The sequence below is a fragment of the Gopherus evgoodei genome, chromosome 5 (genome assembly GCF_007399415.2).
Source record: "Gopherus evgoodei ecotype Sinaloan lineage chromosome 5, rGopEvg1_v1.p, whole genome shotgun sequence".
Classification (NCBI taxonomy): Eukaryota; Metazoa; Chordata; order Testudines; family Testudinidae; genus Gopherus; species Gopherus evgoodei.
The window spans coordinates 35927526-35947049 of record NC_044326.1 but is presented as its reverse complement, the minus strand read 5'-3'; the positions used below and the strand labels follow the sequence as shown (position 1 = coordinate 35947049).

At 42.1% G+C, this 19524-nt stretch overlaps 2 protein-coding genes across 3 annotated transcripts in view; one reads left to right on the top strand and one right to left on the bottom strand.

Moving 5' to 3' along the window:
• The window catches only part of CCDC149 (coiled-coil domain containing 149), a 77378-nt gene extending 61481 nt beyond the window's left edge, over positions 1-15897 (top strand). The window contains exons 11-13 of one of the 2 annotated variants that reach the window (XM_030564028.1): positions 4666-4698; positions 8897-9013; positions 12365-15897. In XM_030564028.1, coding sequence (XP_030419888.1) covers positions 4666-4698; positions 8897-9013; positions 12365-13077 — 863 coding nt within the window. In that variant the 3' untranslated portion in view covers positions 13078-15897. The remainder of the gene's footprint in view (positions 1-4665; positions 4699-8896; positions 9014-12364) is intronic. The other variant, XM_030564029.1, reaches the window with a different exon arrangement.
• Positions 15898-17537: 1640 nt separating this feature from the next.
• On the bottom strand, positions 17538-19094 carry SOD3 (superoxide dismutase 3). Its single transcript, XM_030563842.1, has 2 exons — positions 18961-19094; positions 17538-18480 (listed from the first exon to the last, which is right to left on the bottom strand). The coding sequence occupies exon 2, from the start codon at positions 18462-18464 to the stop codon at positions 17727-17729; it is 738 nt and encodes a 245-aa protein (XP_030419702.1). The 5' UTR covers positions 18465-18480; positions 18961-19094; the 3' UTR covers positions 17538-17726.
• Between the last annotated feature and the right edge of the window lie 430 nt (positions 19095-19524).

Sequence of the window (19524 nt, the reverse complement as noted above, 5' to 3'; positions counted from 1 at the left end):
TGGTCAATGCCACATCCTTCAGAGGGAATGAACAGAAACTGGCGATTATTGAGTGATCCATTCCTGGTTGTCCAATCCCAACTTCTGGCAGTTAGAGGGCTGGGAATACACAGAGCATGGGGTTGCATCCCTGACCATCTTGGCTAATAGCCATTGATGGACCTAACCTCCACGAACTTATCTAATTCTTTTTTTGAACCCATCCTCTGTCAGTGAGTTCCGCGAGTTGACTGTGTGTTGTGTGAAGAAATACTTCCTTTTGTTGATTTTTTTTTAAACCTGCTGCCTGTTGATTTCATTGAGTTATCCTTGCTTCTTCTGGTGCGTGCAGGGGTAAATAACTTTCTTCATGCCATTTGTGATTTTATAGACCTCTGTCATACCCCATAGTAGTCTCTTTTCTAAGCTGCACAGTCCCAGTCTTTTTTTAATCTTTCATATGGAAAGCTGTTCCATCCCCCTAATAATATTTATTGCCTTTCTCTGTACTTTGTTCAGTTCTAATATATCTCTTTAGAGCTGGGGCAACCAGAACTCTGTGCAGTATTGAAGGTGTGGGTGTACCATGGATTTATATAGAAGCATCAATATTTTCTATCTTATCTATTCCTTTTCTAATGGTTCCAAACATTTAGTGACCCTTTTCTTTTTCTGCCTGCCACTGAACATTGAGCAGGTGTTTTCAGAGAACTGTGCATGATGACTCCAAGATCTTTTTTTTGAGTGATATCAATTTAGACTCCATCATTTTGTATGTGTAGTTGGGATTATGTTTTCCAGTGCGCATTACTTTGCATTTATCAACGTTGAATTTTATCTGCCATTTTATTGGCCCATCACCCAGTTTTGTGAGATCCCTTGCATTATTAAATGTTTAGGTGTCTGTTTCCATATAAGGATTTCAATGTACACTTTGTGAGAAACTTGTTAAAAATATAGCCAAGTTTCAGTGGCTAGTGATTTTGAAAAGATAGATGTTCAACACTTTTTGGGAAAATCCAGCTTAAGGTGTGTCATGTTGGAAACCCAAAATCACTAGTCACTTGTGAAAATGCTGGGTTTACACACATTTTAAGTCAGAATATAGTAGATAGCAGAAAAAATACTCTTTGGCGAATGCAAGAAACAGTCAAACTATCACTATGGATTGTAGTTGAAAAATATTAACTATCTGACGTAAATGTTACTATAAAATCATAAAAGCAGCAAAGAGTCCTGTGGCACCTTATAGACTAACAGACGTTTTGGAGCATGAGCTTTCGTGGGTGAATACCCACTTTGTCAGATGCATGTCGTGGAAATTTCCAGGGGCAGGTATATATATGCAGGCAAGCTAGAGATAATGAGGTAGTTCAATCAGGGAGGATGAGGCCCTGTTCTAGCAGTTGAGGTGTGAAAACCAAAGGAGGAGAAACTGGTTCTGTAATTGGCAAGCCATTCACAGTCTTTGTTTAATCCTGAGCTGATGGTGTCAAATTTGCAGATGAACTGAAGCTCAGCAGTTTCTCTTTGAAGTCTGGTCCTGAAGTTTTTTTTGCTGCAGGATGGCCACCTTAAGGTCTGCTATAGTGTGGCCAGGGAGGTTGAAGTGTTCTCCTACAGGTTTCTGTATATTGCCATTCCTAATATCTGATTTGTGTCCATTTATCCTTTTCCGTAGCGACTGTCCAGTTTGGCCGATGTACATAGCAGAGGGGCATTGCTGGCATATGATGGCATACATTACATTGGTGGACGTGCAGGTGAATGAACCGGTGATGGTGTGGCTGATCTGGTTAGGTCCTGTGATGGTGTCGCTGGTGTAGATATGTGGGCAGAGTTGGCATTGAGGTTTGTTGCATGGATTGGTTCCTGAGCTAGAGTTCCTATGGTGCGGTGTGCAGTTACAGCTGAGAATATGTTTCAGGTTGGCAGGTTACCTGTGGGCGAGGACTGACCTGCCACCCAAGGCCTATGAAAGTGTGGGATCATTGTCCAGGATGGGTTGTAGGTCCCTGATGATGCGTTGGAGAGGTTTTAGCTGGGGACTGAATGTGATGGCCAGTGGAGTCCTGTTGGTTTCTTTCTTGCGTTTGTCTTGCAGTAGGAGGCTTCTGGGTACATGTCTGGCTCTGTTGATCTGTTTCCTTATTTCCTTGTGCGGGTATTGTAGTTTTGAGAATGCTTGGTGGAGATTTTGTAGGTGTTGGTCTCTGTCTGAGGGGTTAGAGCAGATGCGGTTGTACATCAGTGCTTGGCTGTAGACAATGGATCGTATGATGTGCCCGGGATGGAAGCTGGAGGCATGAAGGTAGGCATAGCGGTCGGTAGGTTTTCAGTATAGGGTGGTGGTAATGTGACCATCATTTATTTGCACCGTGGTGTCTAGGAAGTGGACCTCCCGTGTAGATTGGTCCAGGCTGAGGTTGATGGTGGGGTGGAAGCTGTTGAAATCATGGTGGATTTTTTCCCATGGGTCCAGATGATGAAGATGTCATGAATGTAGCGTAGGTAGAGAAGGGGCGTAAGTGGATGAGAACTGAGGAAGCGTTGTTCCAGGTCGGCCATAAAAATATTGGCATATTGTGGGGCCATGTGGGTGCCCATAGCTGTGCCACTGATCTGGAGATATATATTGTCATCAAATTTGGAATAGTTGTGTGTGAGGATAAAGGCACAGAGCTCAGCAGTCAGTTGTGCTGTAGCATCATCAGGGATACTGTTCCTGACAGCTTGTATTCCATCTGTGTGTGGGATGTTCATGTAGAGAGCCTCTACATCCATGGTGGCTAGGATGGTGTTTTCTGGAAGGTCACCAATGCATTGTAGTTTCCTCAGGAAATCAGTGGTGTCACGGAGATCGCTGGGAGTGCTGGTGGCATAAGGTCTGAGTAGAGAGTCCACATATCCAGACAGTCCTTCAGTGAGAGTGCCAATGCCCGAGATGATGGGGCGTCCAGGATTTCCAGGTTTGTGGATCTTGGGTAGTAGATAGAATAACCTTGGTTGGGGCTCTAAGGGTATGTTGATTTGTTCCGGTGTTAGTGTAGGGAGTGTCCTGAGTAGATGTTGCAGTTTCTTAGTGTATTCCTCAGTGGGATCTGAGGGAAGTGGCCTGTAGAATTTGGTGTTGGAGAGTTGTCTGGCAGCCTCCTTTTGGTAGTCAGACCTGTTCATGATGACAACAGCACCTCCTTTATCAGCCTTTTTGATGATAATGTCAGGGTAGTTTCTGAGGCTATGGATGGCATTGTGTTCTGCACGACTTAGGTTATGAGGCAAGCGATGTTGTTTTTCCAGAATTTCTGCCTGTGCACGTCGGCGGAAGCATTCAATATAGAGGTCCAGACTGTCATTTCAACCCTTAGGAGGAGTCCATGTGGAGTTCTTCTTCTTGTGCTGTTGGTGGGAGGGTACCTGTGTATCAGTGCGCTGTTTCAGTGTTGTCCTGAAAGTATTCTTTGAGTCGGAGACGGCGGAAGTAGGCTTCCAGATCGCCGCAGAACTGTATCATGTTGGTGGGAGTGGCAGGGCAGAAAGAGAGTCCCCGAGATAAGACAGACTTTTCTTCTGGGCTGTGTGTGTAGTTGGATAGATTGACGATATTGCTGGGTGGGTTAGGGGTACCACGGTTGTGGCCCCATGAGGCAGGTAGGAGTTTAGACAGCTTACGGTCCTTTTTCCTTTGTAGAGAGGTGAAGTGAGTAATGTAAATCTCCTGTCTTATTTTAGTGAAGTCCGTTTGTATGGAAGTTTGGTTATTAATGACAGTCTCCAGGTTGGAGAGCTCTTTTTTGATGTTTTCCTGTTTGCTGTATAGGATGCTGATCAGGTGGTTCCTCAGTTTCTTTGATAGAGTATGGCATAATCTCTCACTGTGGTCTGTGTAGTATGTAGATAGCAGTGGATTTTTTACCTTTAGTCCATTTGGTATGATGTCCATCCGTTTGCATTTGGAAAGGAAGATGATATCTGTCTGTATTTGTGCAAGTTTCTTCATGATAAAATCATACAACTTATGATATTAGAGTCAGGTGTTTTTCACTATGTTTTATTTATTAATTTTAGTTAAATGTGCATTGTTTGGATTGCATTCATTTTTGGTTATTTTTCTCTCGTTACACCTAACTGTTTCTCCTTTAATCATCTTTCTCCTTGATGTTCACACCACTAGATTATATTTGTGGTAACAATTTCCCACTGCTACCATTTAGAGGTACCTACACTAGTGTAGACAAAGTTCCAGGTGTTCTAAGCTATATCATTTAGGTCTAACCTCACCAAAAACCAGCTGATATTTAGCAATGTATCTGAAGAGTCCAAGTGACACATCTTTCCAGTTCCACTCCTGATGTTCGTTTTAACTCAAATCCTCTTGATGCAAGATGCAGATAAAATAATTATCTTGAGTCACACTAATATAGGTTTACATTCTAATTGAAATTTAATGTTGCCTGGGTATTTAACATATTGGCATTCTACTTTGTTTAAAAAACGTTGTTCAGTGAAATTCATAGTTAATAAATGCAATGTTTGGTCTTTGCAGAAATGTATAAAAAATAAATAAAAAGTAGAATAAATGAAATGCTGAGAGCTTGCTCCGTTGTTAGTCTATTTCGGTAAGACATCCAATTAATATTAATACAATAACTGTCTCTTTTCTTCCTTTTTTTTTGCTGCCTGAAGGCCTGAGCTACAATGTCTCAGTGGGATTTGGGAGTAGGTTCTACTTGACATGTATATTTTTAGTAACTAATTTTAGCAGAATGTTAAATATTGTCACAGCATGTAAATAAATGGAAATGTTATCTGAACATTTTTATGTTTGTCAGATTAAGATGTTCAAGTGAGTGAGTTAGATGTCCACAAGGGAAATAGAGACTACTGCACAGGACAATTCTTTTAAATTGGGAAAAATGATAATAAAGGATGATACTCAATAGTTGTAACTGAATTTTACACTAGATTGTGACTTGCATCAAACAGTGAGGTTTATTTCTTTGTTTAACCAGAGAAGCAGTAAATTAAGAATGCACTTTTGTTTCCAAGTGTGATCGACCTCAGAGATATCAAATATGAGTCTTGTGACATCCAGTGAGATTACGAACACTTTTTCAGATGGTTACAACTGGCCTCTGCTCTGTAAAATACCGTCTCATATCAGTACTGTGAGATCTATCATAAGAATGTTGGCTTGAGTGAAGGGTGAGAGCACCTGCTCTGATTGATGCTAGAAGAAAGATTCTCAGAAGAAAACATCACTTGATTTACAGTGAGCTGAACTTTTTGTCATTGGAAAGACTTGCCAGTGAGAGCTGACTTTGAATCATACTTGTGAAACAGACACATCATTCTAGTTGAATAAATTTCAGGTTCCTAAAAGCAGAATGAGTATTGCTACCTAAACATCGCCATCAATAGACTATCTATTTACTTAGCCCAGCACCATGCCACCTATTTACAAATAGATATAGCCTTAACATTCACTTTTTGCTAGCCTGTAGGAGAAATGGTTTGATAGTTTATAGGTTCTTTAGTTGGTTGGTTTTTGTTTGTTGGCTTGCATGTAGGGGGGAAAAACTGGGTAAGTGAAATCAAATAGATGAATTTTGTGTTTGAAAGTGGTGAGGTCCGCAGTTGTCATCTTTTTTGGGGGGTGAGTTCCATACAGTGGGTCTCAATCCTGCAAAATTTCTCTTTCACATTTAGGAGTCTCCCTTATTGGCTGATGGTTTCATTGTTCAGTCATGAGAGAGCATGGTTGTGTTGGGAGAGGTCTTGGGTGTGGATTTGTTCTGATCTTATTTACATAAGTTTGTCTCTGCTGAGGGTAGAGCAAAGATGGGGTTTCAGTATCCTGGTAGCATTTCAATCTTTTATTGGTTGCTTAGATACCACGGTGATTGTTGCATTAGAAATGTGTATGTCACGCCACTTCTTAGACTTTGGTGTAATTGGACACTTTACATCAGCAATTGATTTATAAGCTATTGTGCTTTCAAAAACCAATTCCCAGCGCAAAAGGATTGAGTCCAAGAACAGTTCTCTTGCTTTTCTTTGTATGATCACAGGAAATGCTGCAGATGGCTTCTGTTACTCAGAAGCCACCCACTTAAAACATGCATCTCCTCAACTGGCCTGTCTCCAGAAGGATTGATGTATTTAGTTTTGAGACAGTTATGTTTGAACTTCTTTGAGCGGATATTTAAAGGGAGGTGAAAACTTGATGGAATTTACAAGACTCCATTTGAGAACAGCGTATTCCTCTAAAGAAAGGAGGAAACAAACTTATGTTGTCATGTATAGCTCTCTTGTTTGCCTGCTTATTTTCAGCCCTGCACACTTTTAACCAGAGATTGCGCCCCCCTCTCCCTGCCAAGCTCCCTAAATTGAGGACGTGCCTTCCAGCAGCTATATGTGGAGAAGAATAACATACAGAAGTGAGCTAGTTCCAAGCACTCGATCAAAATTACGCTTGATAGCCCCACTCGTACCATGCTTCACAGAATATGGAGCAGCAGTATTCAAACCTCCCACTTACAAGGACATGAGTCACTGTTAGGATGTATGAATAAGGCTGCAAGTCTGTCATGGAAGTCACGGCTTCCTGGGCCAGTAGCAGCAGTTTGGATGTGTGGGAGGGGGCTCAGGGGCTAGGGGGAAGGGTTTGGAGGATGCAGGGGGCGGGGCCTGCAGCTCCTACGTGGTAGAGGAGCACAGTCTGCACACTGTGCACTGCTGGCACCCACAGGCCCCGCCCCTGCATCTCCCGTTGGCTGTGGTTCCTGGACAATGGGACCTGTGGCAGTTGGTGCTTGTGGTGGGAGCAGTGGAGGAGCTCCTGCCCGGGCCTCTGTCTCTGTTGCCTTGGAGCTGCAGGGATGTGGAGCCGGGTAGGAAGCCTCCACCAGACTCCCCCTCCCCCAGTACAAGCAAGGGTCGCGGATCACCTCCCTCAGCCCCCGTGGCATCCCTGGGGCGTGCACACCCCAGAGCAACCCCACCCAAGTTTTACTTAGGGCAGATATTTTTAGTAAAAGTCATGGACAGGTCATGGGCCTGTGAATTTTTGTTTACAGCCCGAGACCTGTCCATGACATTTACAAAAAATACCTGTGTCTAATGTATGAATAGACTCTTTAGGCAGGTCAGACAGCATTGCTTTAGCTGATGATGATCTGACTATTTTGTGGAACCAGTTGGCTTCATCAGGGATGGCAAAAGTTATAAAAGTGAATGTGTTTACTGGGTAACAGCTGGTTGGAAGTCAAATTGCTTTGGTGTTTGTACTGGAAGTCAGAAGCATCCTAGCTCAGGCTTTACTTTTCTGAATCTGATATGCTGTGCAAGGTGCTCAGAATAAACTCCGCTGGCTCCCATTCTGTCTAGGAAGAGACAGTTCTGTTTTTTTAAATATCTCCACAGACTTGCTTCGTCCTGTGTCATAAACCTTTCATGTCATTACTCCCAACCATCTCTGTTCATCTAGCCCTGCCCATCTCTCCATACAGTCTTGCCGCTGTTGTAGAGAAAAGCCTTGCCCCCTTCAGCTTGTGCCTTTTGGAACAGCCTTTAGGTTTGTTCTGCCTCATCAGCTGCCCACCTTCAATTTTCAGATGAAAACTTGTCCCTTTCCTTTACATTATAGTTTCTCTCACTCGGCTATCTAACTCCATAATTTTATTATTTGCTATAGAAGACGCAGATTTGAAATGCAAATTGTTTAAATTGGAATTCTGATCTTGATCCGGTCAAAACTTCTCCAGCATTATTATTTTATGTGTATTCCTGTAACACACAGACCCCAGCAAGGTCAGACCTCTGTTGTGTTAGACACTGAACAGACATATGGAAGCATGGTTACAGCCAAATTTTTCAAAAGTATCTAGAGATATTGGGATCCCAACTTGACATCTGAAGTAAGGGACCTGACTTAAAGAGAGGTTCCTCAGAACTTTCTGAATAGCAGACTCCTTAAGGTGTTTACACCCAAAAATTGAGGACCCAAAATCACTAGTCCCTCTTTAAAATCATAGCTTTTGACACTGATGTAAGACAACATGCAAAGTATACTCAAACAAATTTGGTAATACAAACGTGTCATCTTATTTGTTTAATGAAGACAAGCAGAACAGTAGCAATAGTCTGAGCAGAACATCTGTCTAGACCTTATTTATTAGCTGGCAGTGTTCTATAGGCCTCACAGAAACTTACAAAATTATATCCACAGTGGAACTGGGAAATTACACCCTTTTGGTCTGACATGGAACCCAGACCCCTTAAAAATGAATTTTGGTCCATGGATTAAAATCCCCAAGCCCTCCTTTTTTCTTGCAATATTACTGTTTGTGTTTACTGCCTATCTCATAATTTATACTAATGCTATAAGCCTTTGGGGGATACAATTTATATAAAAAATGGGGTACAAAATTGCATTTGTAATATTGAGGGTACAGCAGTGAAAGCTGAATATAGAGAGGGTAAAAGGACAGAGTGAAATGTTTGTTGGCGTGGTGTGCTCCTAGAGTCTACATGTAAATGATCTCTGCATTAGTGTAACGCTTTAATCTAAAAATAATACTTTCTGCATCACTTCTAATATGATCTGATTACAGCAGAATACAGCAGCAGCTGGTCGTCTTTCAGCAAATTAGAGAACTGCCCTTTAACCAGTAATGTTGGTAGAAATGAGTGTCTGCTTTTTGTATTTGGCTAGTGCATTTCAGCTGCAGTACACTGGTACTTTGTTCTGCAGAAAAAGTCATTTTAAGAGCTACTTTACATATCACTCTACTTTTTTTTGCAAGGGCAGAAAAAACTAGTTAAACTGCAAGATGTTTTTAAACAAAACCAGACTCTTTAGTGATCACTCATTACAATTAGTTACTGAATCTTTCCAACGCTTTCTTCATTTCAGGTGGAAAAGATACTATAACATTCAGTGACCCAACCCTGCCTGTTCTACAGAGGTCAAGATCACCATTGCTAACATTTGCTGACAAGCCACAACAGAATCAAGCACAGAGGCATGAAGGTGAGCATGTAGGACAGAGATTGGTTGACACTACACGTCTTATCAAATACAATAAAAGTAAAAGCCAAGGTGTGAACGTGTGGGACCGGGGCTCGACCCTCTCCGAGGGGTGGAGGGGAGCCACACCGGCTCGCTACATGTTCTCTGGCCAGATAGGCCCCCTCGCTCTGGTCCTGGGGCGACAACCACAAAGTCAAAAGGCTCGGGTCCCCGGGTTGGGGGCAGACCACACTACAGAATCAAAAGGGGGCTCAGGCCCTCTGCTTCAGGGCTGAGCACCAATACAGAGTCAAAGGGGCTCAGGCCCTCTGCTTCAGGGCTGAGTGACAATCCAGTCTAAAGGGGGCCGAGCCCTAAGTTGGGCGGGGCACCAAACACAGAGTCACAAAGCTCAAGCCCTTTTGGCTCAGGGCTGAGCAAAGCACAGGGTTTAGGAAGCTCAAGCCCTCTGGTTCAGGGCTGGGCAGCAATACAGTATAAAGGGGCCCAGCCCTAAGTTTGAGCAGGGCACCAAATGCAGAGTCACAAAGCTCAGGCCCTTTTGCTCAGGGCTGAGCAAAGCACTCAGTCCATAAGCCCAGGCCCGTAGGCCTGAGCACTGGGGAGAGGAGGAGACTGCCACTAGTAAGTGGGGTGGCAGGGGGGGATGCAGGCCCACCCACTCCACTGCATCCCAGACCAGGGCCCTAACAGCAGCAGACGGTCCACTGCAGCATCAGGGGGGATCCTGCCCGCAACACACTGACATAGGCTCGGATATGGTTGCAGCCTGACTGGAGTTGGCTGCCCCTGGGCTACTTCCAACCTCCCCCTCAGGGCTTACCTGGTCCATGGGGTCGTCCCCCGGGAAGTCGCGCAGCATGGGCTCCTCGCGGCCAGGGCTGGGCGGCAGGTCCGGTAGTTCCTCAGGGAAGTCCGAGCTGACTTGCTCTGGTGGTTCCTCCGGGTAACAGCAGGGCCGGGAAGGCTCCAGCGGCTCCCCCGGGTAGTGGGCTCGGGGGAGCTCCAGAGGCTCCTCTGGGTAGTGGGCACGGGGGAGCTCCGGCGGCTCCTCCGGGTAGTGGGCACGGGGGAGCTCCGGCAGCTCCTCTGGGTAGTGGGCACGGGGGAGCTCTGGCCAGTCTGGGCGGGTGTCCTGGCTCCTAGAGGGCTCCCAGTCTTGAGCTCCCCGCGACGCGTCTGCTCCCTCCGGCGGCTGGGGCCTGACTGAGTTCTGACGGTCTGCTTTTGTACTTCCGGGTCATCGCCTGACCCTTTGAGGGACGGGCTCACTGCTCCTTAGCCCCGCCCACTCAGGCTTCTGGCTGGGCGCTCCCTCTCCTGGGCAGGAGGGGAGCCACACCGACTCGCTAAATGAGGTTTCATGCCAGTATAGCAGAAGGTAAAGATTCTGTGATCACAAAGATTAAGTAAATCAATCACAACCAAAGTGGGGGATCATCACAGTTTAAACAGGCATGGAGGGACTGATAAATGACTGTATAGTGACTCGTACAGTGCTAGAGGTCAGGTTTTAGCAGCTCAAAGGATTTTTGCAACATAGCTGTATGCCATAGGAAAGCAACACATTGTACCTGTGCAAAGCTGGCTCCCTCCTGTTCTCCTCCCCTCCCCCCTTTACAGTGCATGGTAGGAAAGCAGACTGTGGAACTAGCTTAGCACTCTCCTGCATTACACCTGATCTACAGATGAAAGCCTTCCTGATTGTGCCTGGCAAATTGAAATAAACCCCTGCTGTTGAGCAATTGATTCTTCTTTTATATTCATGCATGGATTTAGTTAAAATCGTTTCCCAATCACAGGCTCTAAGATCTTTCCTTAACTGTCCAGCTCAGCTCTATTTGATACTAAGAGCAGGCTAATATTTTAATGAAAACACGACTTTTCTTTAGTTTTTCTTGGTGGACAGGGAATAGATTTTTAAGACTTGCCTATCAGCATTTGGATTAGCTATTTAATGGCTATAAAATTTTTGGCATGCCCAGATCTTATTCAGTCAGCCATGAAGCACTGTAAATGCTTTGATATTAATTCCTCAAATTAAATAGATCATGGCTTCATTTTGACTTTATTATGCATGTTATAAGATGATTGACAGCAGTTGATCACTTTTAGTCTTGATCAGCTGATTTTTACTGTGCTGAAAATAAAAAATTAAATTCATATTTAACCACTCCTTCATTGAATATATACGTAACTTACAGATAGTAATTTTCATTTTAAATAATCATTGGGTTCTAATTAAATCTTCGCTCTCTCAAAGAGTTTAGTTGATATCATTATATTAACTTTGCCTTATTTGTCATTGTGTGCAGTGCTGGTAGCACTGCCTACTTACTACGAAGGTTGCACAACACTTCCAATTATAAGACCCTGCATTCACTTGCATGTAACTTTGTTTAACTCCAGGCGTTTGGGTTAAAATTTTCCATGCTGGGTGTCTGTCTCAGCCTGAATTGTTTTTTAGGGTTTTTTTGTTTGTTTTTTAAATTTCAGCCAAAACAGTTTTAGCTGTTTCTGAAAACAAAGATCACCACTCCTCTACTGCAAGGAAATACTTGCAAAACACAGTCCCCTCTAGTAGTCCACAGAGGGGATGACAATCTTCTACTGCTGTCAGTTACTCTGATAGCTCATGTAACAGAGGCCTGTGTGGTGCAGCCTAGTTTGGCCCCCTTGTGCAGACGCTGTATGATGCTGTCTTTAATTGCATAATGTGTTCTTTCTGAATTGTTTTTGTATCGTTTATATTCAGTGTTTGGATTTTGTTGTAATGATAGACTTAAAATGTTAAAATATAATGAGAGAGAAGGAAAAAAGCTGTTTGTGTGTTTTCTGCCCCTGCCTTGTCTTATGCTGCTGTCAAAGCATGTTATTCAGGTGAAATGTTGCAGGGTTAATTATATAACTTCATTATTGGAGAAAGGCTTATGGAAAGAGAAATGGATCTTAACACTTAAAAGTGGCATTTTCTTGGCCTGTTACTGATCTCTTGTGGCCGGAAATTCTACAAACCTGGGCCTTTACGTTGAAAAATAGTTTTGTCCTAGGCTCCATCAGCTATACTGTCCCTCTTTATCACAGCTGTCAGAGTTATGTAAGAGAAACTATCTCTGAAATAACTAGACCCTATCCAGTAAGAACTTCCCAATGTTCTGATTGGTTCTGTTCTTTGAAGTGAGTCCAGAATGGGATAGTTAAGTTGTGCTCTGATCAATCTTTTACCATGGTGGTGGGGCACTAGTATTTCACTAGCTAGATCATCTTCTGCATGGCTTTCTTGGTCAATGCCTCATGCATATAAATTCATATAATGTACACTAGCATGACGCTGTCCCATTTCTCTCTTAGCAAAACAGAAGGGAAAACCAGATGAAATTTATGCTGTTTCAACAGAGTTGACAGTTCCAGAGGAAGCTGCTATGGTCTACGACAATTCCCAAGCGAACATAAATAACAGTAACCAAACTAAGCCTTTTCATCCCTCATTACCCAAGGTTCCTTCTGAAGAGGAAGAAATAAAGAATCTTGGAAGTGAAATAATTAAATTGACGGAAGAACAGGCAGCTGCAGAACTGGAAGGGAGCAGAACAGAAAGTCTACCTGAGGGCCGGAGTACAATGGACCAATCAGAACTTAGCAGCTCATCCAAGGAAGAGTCCCCCATATCCAGCCCTGACCCATTTGACCCTGTGGAGCCATCAAACTCCAAGAATGACCATGCAGCTGAAAATTGGGTCCTGAAAGACCGTGAGGAAACCTCAGAGAATGAATGTGAAAATGTAAATAAGAGAGAGGGTGGAAATGGCAACACACTGGACACTGAAGACACAGAAGGATGTGGAGAACTAACTGTTTCAACCTCTGACTTAAGCAACATCTCCAGTAGTCCCCCTGAGCCCGAGTGTGACAAATCATCTGATCTTGCTGAATGCTCTGAATATTTGGATAACAGCATGGCTTGTGGTATGAAATCCAAGATCTCAAGTTTCTCCCTTTCATCCTCTTACAGTGGAAGCTGTACTACCATGAATACGGATAGTCACCAAATTAATCTGCCATAGAATTGGGTTTTTTACATCGTTCTCTCAGCATTTGTCCATTAAAAAGATGTTTTTTTCTATTAACATTGACTGTGTTTAACCAAAATAATGTAAATACATAAAATGGGTAAAACTTGAGAATGATGGGGGGCAGGGTTAATGATGGCTCTAGTGTTTACAGTGATTGAAGTTTCTAGAGAGACTGACATAGTTGAGAAAAATGGGGCCAAGAGACTCACCATTATCCTTTATCATGTCAAGTCCTAGCTGGGTCTCCATAGCATGTATGTTCTTGTCCAATGAACAATGCCTACTGGTATGTATTTCAGGGCTTTCAAATGGCTATTTTCAGCAGATGAAAATAGAAATGATAAACTAAAAAGGATTTAACGGTAACAGGCTTTTGTTTGTTTTTCCAGACTTGCATTCTCTTTGTGCATACTTGCTGTAAATGCATATTTAGAATACCAGCATTTGATCCCTACTGAAAAGCAAAATGGTTTTGAAAAGTAGCCGCTGCACATGCACAGTTTAAATCTCTTAAACCTCCATATCTCCTCTACATTCCTCTGAAGTTTTCCTTCCTCCACTTGCCCCAAGAAAACACAGGGGACTTACGTCACAAAGTATTAAGGCCCCATTCCAGCTGAAGCTCTTAAAGCTGCTCTAGTAGAAGGAAAGTTCCTCTGCTAGAGGGGAAGTAAAAAATCATCCTGGGGGCATAGCAGAGCTGCCCAGGGGGAGGAGAACTTGTGTGTATATAGGCCAGCTTCCTATTGTGTGCTGCTAGTGCCAATTCATGGGACTGTGTTCCTGCCCCTTGGGCTGGAGTCACCTGTGTGGCCCCTGGTGGGAGACTGAGTGGATCTAAGCCTATCTCCCCTTTTATTAGGTATAAAACAAAAATGTGAATCTGGAGTGCAGCTAACTCTTCCTTTCCTCCTCTAGCTCACCAGTCTTTTGGATAGTGGTGGGGTTATTCATTGGGCCTCAGTCGCTCTTCTAAAATTCTTCCCAAGCTGATATATAGTCAGCAAGAAAAACCTTCTGCTGTTAGAGTGGGGGGTGTGCAGAGCAAGTCCCCAGCTCTCTAGTGATGGAGTTGTGCCACTTTGCTCCTGGGAAGGCAGAGGCAGGGGAATACTTAATGTTGGAGTTCACAGCTGTTAGAGCTGGGGAGGCACCTCCTCTCCTCTTTTTAGAATAGGGAACAGTCTCTGCAGCTGTGAAGCTTCTATGGGCTAGCAGCCGTGAAGGCAATTTTTCTGCTGGCTTGGGACCTAATTGTCTGTAAATGTTCATTTCTCACTCCGAGAACTTAAAACCAATCAGAGAGAATTAAACCAAATGTAATAAAGTACTACTAATAAAAAGGAGAATCCCTCCCAGATTGAGCCTCTGTTTGACAAATATCTGCCAGCTGTAGATTTTTACAGCCCACTTGTCAGCTCCTGAAAAACAGGGTTTGTATTAGCAGCACTGACAAACTTGTCTCTATATGGATACTGAACTAGCAGGTGCTGCCATAATCAAAGGTGTTTTGATTCCATTAACAGTTTGTGCTTGGCAGAAGAAAGAATATATGTAATGGTTACATCTGAATATAAGGAATGATGGGAGGCTAAAAAAATGTGACCTGCCTCTTGTTTTTGTGCATTCCCCTAAGAGGGGCATGCATGTAACCCTTTCTCTGCTGTCTGCTCTTTCGTTGTCGTGTGCAGGCAATAAAGGATTACTTGTATCACTCCTCTAAAATACTTCCTTTCTTCTTAGAGACTGTGGCATTGCATCACACTGGTATCAACAACAGCCCCCTTTAAACCAGTTTATTCCAAATTCAGATGCCTTGGGGGCATGCTGCACTGAAAAGTTTAAGCTTTCTTCCCTGGCCCCAGATATATTTATGTTCCTCAAAACCCAAAGACCAAGAGGGACTGTTGCTATTAATGGAAAAATAATGGATTACATTATTGACTCAGGTATTTATGACAGCACTGGCAAGCATGAAGAAAAATAGACATGCACTGAAATAATTGAATTTTTACAGGGGTTTGTAATGTTTAAAATATTACCTTCCTTGTAATGTTTGTTCCTTTCCATCTTTCATCACAGCCTGAGGCGTTCTGAAGCTAAATGCTAGAGAAGTTCTGAATAAAACTGCAGCCAGAATTGAGGATGGCCTTGATTATTATTTTTTTTTAAATCTCTAAATGTCAGTGTTTGTATATACAGCTTAACTCTGAAATGTTGATGGTATGTGTGTGCTTGAGTCTCCTCTCCCCTACCATTGGCATAGAGGCCTGAGGCAAAGCTCATTGAACTCAGTGGGAGTCTTTTCCTTGACTACTATAGGCTTTGGATCAGTCATTAAATTAAGAGTAAACCTACTGAAATCATTATGGTAATAGTGTAAACCTGGAGCAAGTCAGAGCAGACTCAGGCTGACAGGTATCTTTAGCACATAAAACTGTCTTGTTTCTGTTCTGATATGGCTGGCAGGCTGCTCTTTGAAAAACAAAAAATTAGATCCTTCTGTTGGTGGTTCCTCCCCATCTAAATTCCTCTTCTGTATCCTTGCAACCACTGGCTGGCAGACTCTGGCTAAGAGGCTCCCTGCAGACCTCACTTCAGTACCACACCATTGTCCTGTCTACAGAGTCCAGTGCAGTGCAGTTTGTTCCCTTTTCCACACGGGGGACTGTGCATCCTCCCAGCTGTGCTCTTAGTCTTCATCCTTGGGACTTGAGCCTTTACAGGCTGAGACATGAAGCTTCAATACAGCACCAAACCATTCTTAAAGTAAGATTTGTTTGCTGCAATAAAATTACAATTGACTCTGAATGTTGGGAGGTTTATTTTCCTTTTACTGGTACTGCTGTTACACTAGTAGAACTGTTGTCTTTACTGAAATTACTTCTGATTTACACCAGCTGAGAGAAGAATCAGGCCTTCTCTATTGACACCTACATGCTGTCTCTGTAGGACTTTAAACCATGCTCTGACAGGCATACCCAAACATAAACTTTATCACTAATGTGGAAGGGTGGGAGACAGAGTGGCATCTTCAAATGCAACATTTCAAAAACTGATTTTTAAGAATACTGTTTCATAATCAGACCAGATGACTTCCCTTATTCTATACCCTTTTGAAAGACAACTTGTACTGGAGCCCAGCAGCAAATACATGTCTTAACTGGGAGAATTGGAAAAAAAGAAGACACAAGACCCTTAAAATTAAACCTATTTCAGAGAAGGTGTTCACCGAATCTTTAAAATGTAAATTCGTGAAAATGACAGATTAAGAATCATCTTTTAAAGCACTGCTTCCTTTCTAAGTGAGACTATTTTTATGCATAGGGTAACTTGTATAATAAAGAAATTAGAATTTCTTTAATCCACATGAGCTCAGGAATGTATTTTAGAATCTTAACTGAGATTAATTTTTAAAAGATTGGATTTTTTTTTACCAATTGCTGTTTTATAGTTTTATTTAAAGAAAGGTATAGCTTTTATTTATTTGCAAGCCTTTCCTTTGTTGCAATCTGCAGACACCATGCAACATGACAACTATATATATTTTTTGACTCCTGGAATAAAGACAAATTTCCAGATTTATTTTCTTTTATCTTCTCCCTTATTAATATGGGAGGAACATTAATTATGCCTTAGTGTTTTATCAGTGGATCATGTATTAAATTGTGGTCATACTTTCTTTTTTATAAAACAAGGAATGTAAAGATTTTATTCACTAACTTTCTTCAGTTTGTATAAAACAATCTAAATTGAAAGTCTTTTCTACTGTCACTTATTCCTTGCAATCTGAACAGACTAATTTGCTATATTTGTGTGAGTATGGAAGATCACACTATGTAGTCTTGCCTTCAAAATACTATGTTTTTTAATGTATCTATATTGTGTGAACAGCATTATACAATTTTACTTGATGTGTTATCTGGTAGTAAGCTCTCCAAACATTTCCAGGCTACTTACTATTAAAAAAAACAAAAAAAAAACAACAGAACAGTTCTTGTAAATCTACTTTCAAATGTAAACAATGTGACTCGGGTACGGCGTATGGATAACTCAAACCAGTTAAGCTTATACGTGTTGGAGAATAAAACCCGCAAATATAAGTAGAATAGTATAATGGATCAGAAGTTAAAAATAGAAATAATGTCTATACTCTCTCTGAATCTGAGGATAAGGCTATTATCTAGCTCTACCGGGCTACCATACAAAGCCATTCAAGTTACAGAAATCTTTATACTTTTCAGATATATAGAAAAACACTGCAGAGCATCTTAGCCAAAAGCAGTTTTTCATTAATTTGTCTTTTTCTTTGTACCTCAGGTTGTGATCACTCAAGAGATCCATTAGAATGGACAAGCTTTATCCAAATTTCATAAACTAAATATTTTGCACTAAACTTTTGAGCTGAATAAATGGGAGTTTTAAGTTTAAAAAAAAACTGCATTGCAAAGTTGAGTTGATGCTGTTTTTTATTAATCTGCTTACAGCAGGGAAAAACATCTATAGAGCAATATGTGTTTCTTAGAGAGCAGCAAGACAGAGATTCAGTGGAAACAGGAAACCTTTCCCATGTCTCTGTGATCAATTACATGGAGTATATCTATTCTGTGCTGTCTAGGCAATAGATGGCATGTTGGTCTTTAGTTAGGCTTGGTAGTTTTGTGCTCATTTGTGATCCTCTTCTTCCTCCTCTCTGTAATGTCAGGAAACTTTTTCTCCCATAGGTTCTTGTTGCATATCCCAATGACACAGCAAGCTAGACGTCTGCCAGCGTTCCCATTCTCCAAACTGGCTTTATTATTACCCTTGCCCATGTCATCTTCCTGCTCATGGATCACAATGGATCTCCCCATGATGGAATAGGGGCCAAACAGAGTGGCGAGCAGATTTGGCTTGTATTTTCTAATTTTGCCTTCTTTAGAGTAGAAGTTGCCAAAATCCCCTGGATGGCGAGGGTGGTTCACGTTGAAAGGGTTATAGTGCCCCCCAGTAGAGTCACAGCTGTCGCTGAGGTCTCCGAGCTTATGGATGTGAATAGCTCTGCCAGACTGATTGCTGCCTGATGGAAACCCATTCAAGTCAAAAAGAGCCTCTAGTTTTCCATTTGGGTAGGACTGTCTGAACAAGACTTCGCCTGTCACCTGTGGCTTGTCAGCATCTAGATTGGAGCTGGGCTTCACTTCACAAGTGGCATAACCTAGCTGGTTAGTCGTCTCATTGATGAACTGTGGGTAGAGTAAATTCTGCCACAGGTCATTCACTTTTTTCTGTATGTCTTGAAGTGGGTTGTCTCTATTGGAATCAGCCTCACCTTCTCCCCTCACAACACCAGATGCAGAGAGGCCCAGGCTGATGACCAGGTAAAGGAACAGAAACATGTTTGCAATTCCCAACCTGAAAAATACAAAAGGCTACAAAGAGGCAAGGGAAAAAGTTCCATGATTTTTTATTCTACGTGGAAGGAAGAGTAACCCACTATAGTGACAGAGACAGGCACATCATTAGCTTTTAATATTACCAAGCAAAACAGTTGAACTGTGTGGTCACGACACACTCGTCTTATTTCTAAATCTCTCTACAAAGATTAGTCATCTGACTAACCTAGAATGCTCTCGTCATACGCAGTTTTTAAACATGCATAAACTACCAACTATGACTATAAAAATATCAGCAATCTAGAGTGCAGAGAAGGTGTGCAATATCATCCTTCTTGAAGAAATCAAATCTAAAACTTTTTTTATTCAATTTTTGAATTAGTATTGAGAATTTTTTCCCCACAAGGAAAACCCCACAAGGAAAATCTGCCAGGAGACTTCTTATGGGCTACATGTTTGCAGCCAACTGATTATTAAAAACAATCCCAATGTTGCCTACCTTTTCAAGGATTTTCCAAAAGCTCTTCACAGTGGGTTGCAGTCTCTGCTTTTGCAAACGAGTAGTGATCAGCCCAAATTCCAGACCTGTCTGCAGTTGAGGCTTATGAGAGCTGCTTGTTTATGTAAAAGTTGGGTAACACTAGTTGATGGGTGTGGCCAATAGAACTCTGGGAAGAGGGGAGGAAAAAGTTTAACTAGTAACTTTTTAGAAAGGATAAACAGTCTGTCTCTTTTTCCAGAGATTGTACAGCTCTGAGACCTCCCTGACTTTCCCAAAAAAAAAAAAAAAATTGGTTACCAAGTTTTTAAATTAATCTTCCCTTTCGTGATTTCATGTGTGTATTTAAAGCATATGAGTGGCCAGGGGGAGGAGAATTTTATCAGGGTACAGTCATCTTTGTTTAGACAGTTCTTCCACTTACATCTATCATTTGTCACAGATTTTGCTACATGCTGCATTTTATTTCATTAGAAATAATGTTAGCAGCTGCTTTAGTATCAGGACATAATTTACATGGACACATACAGGGCTGCTGGGATTACAGATTCTGAAAGGCACAGC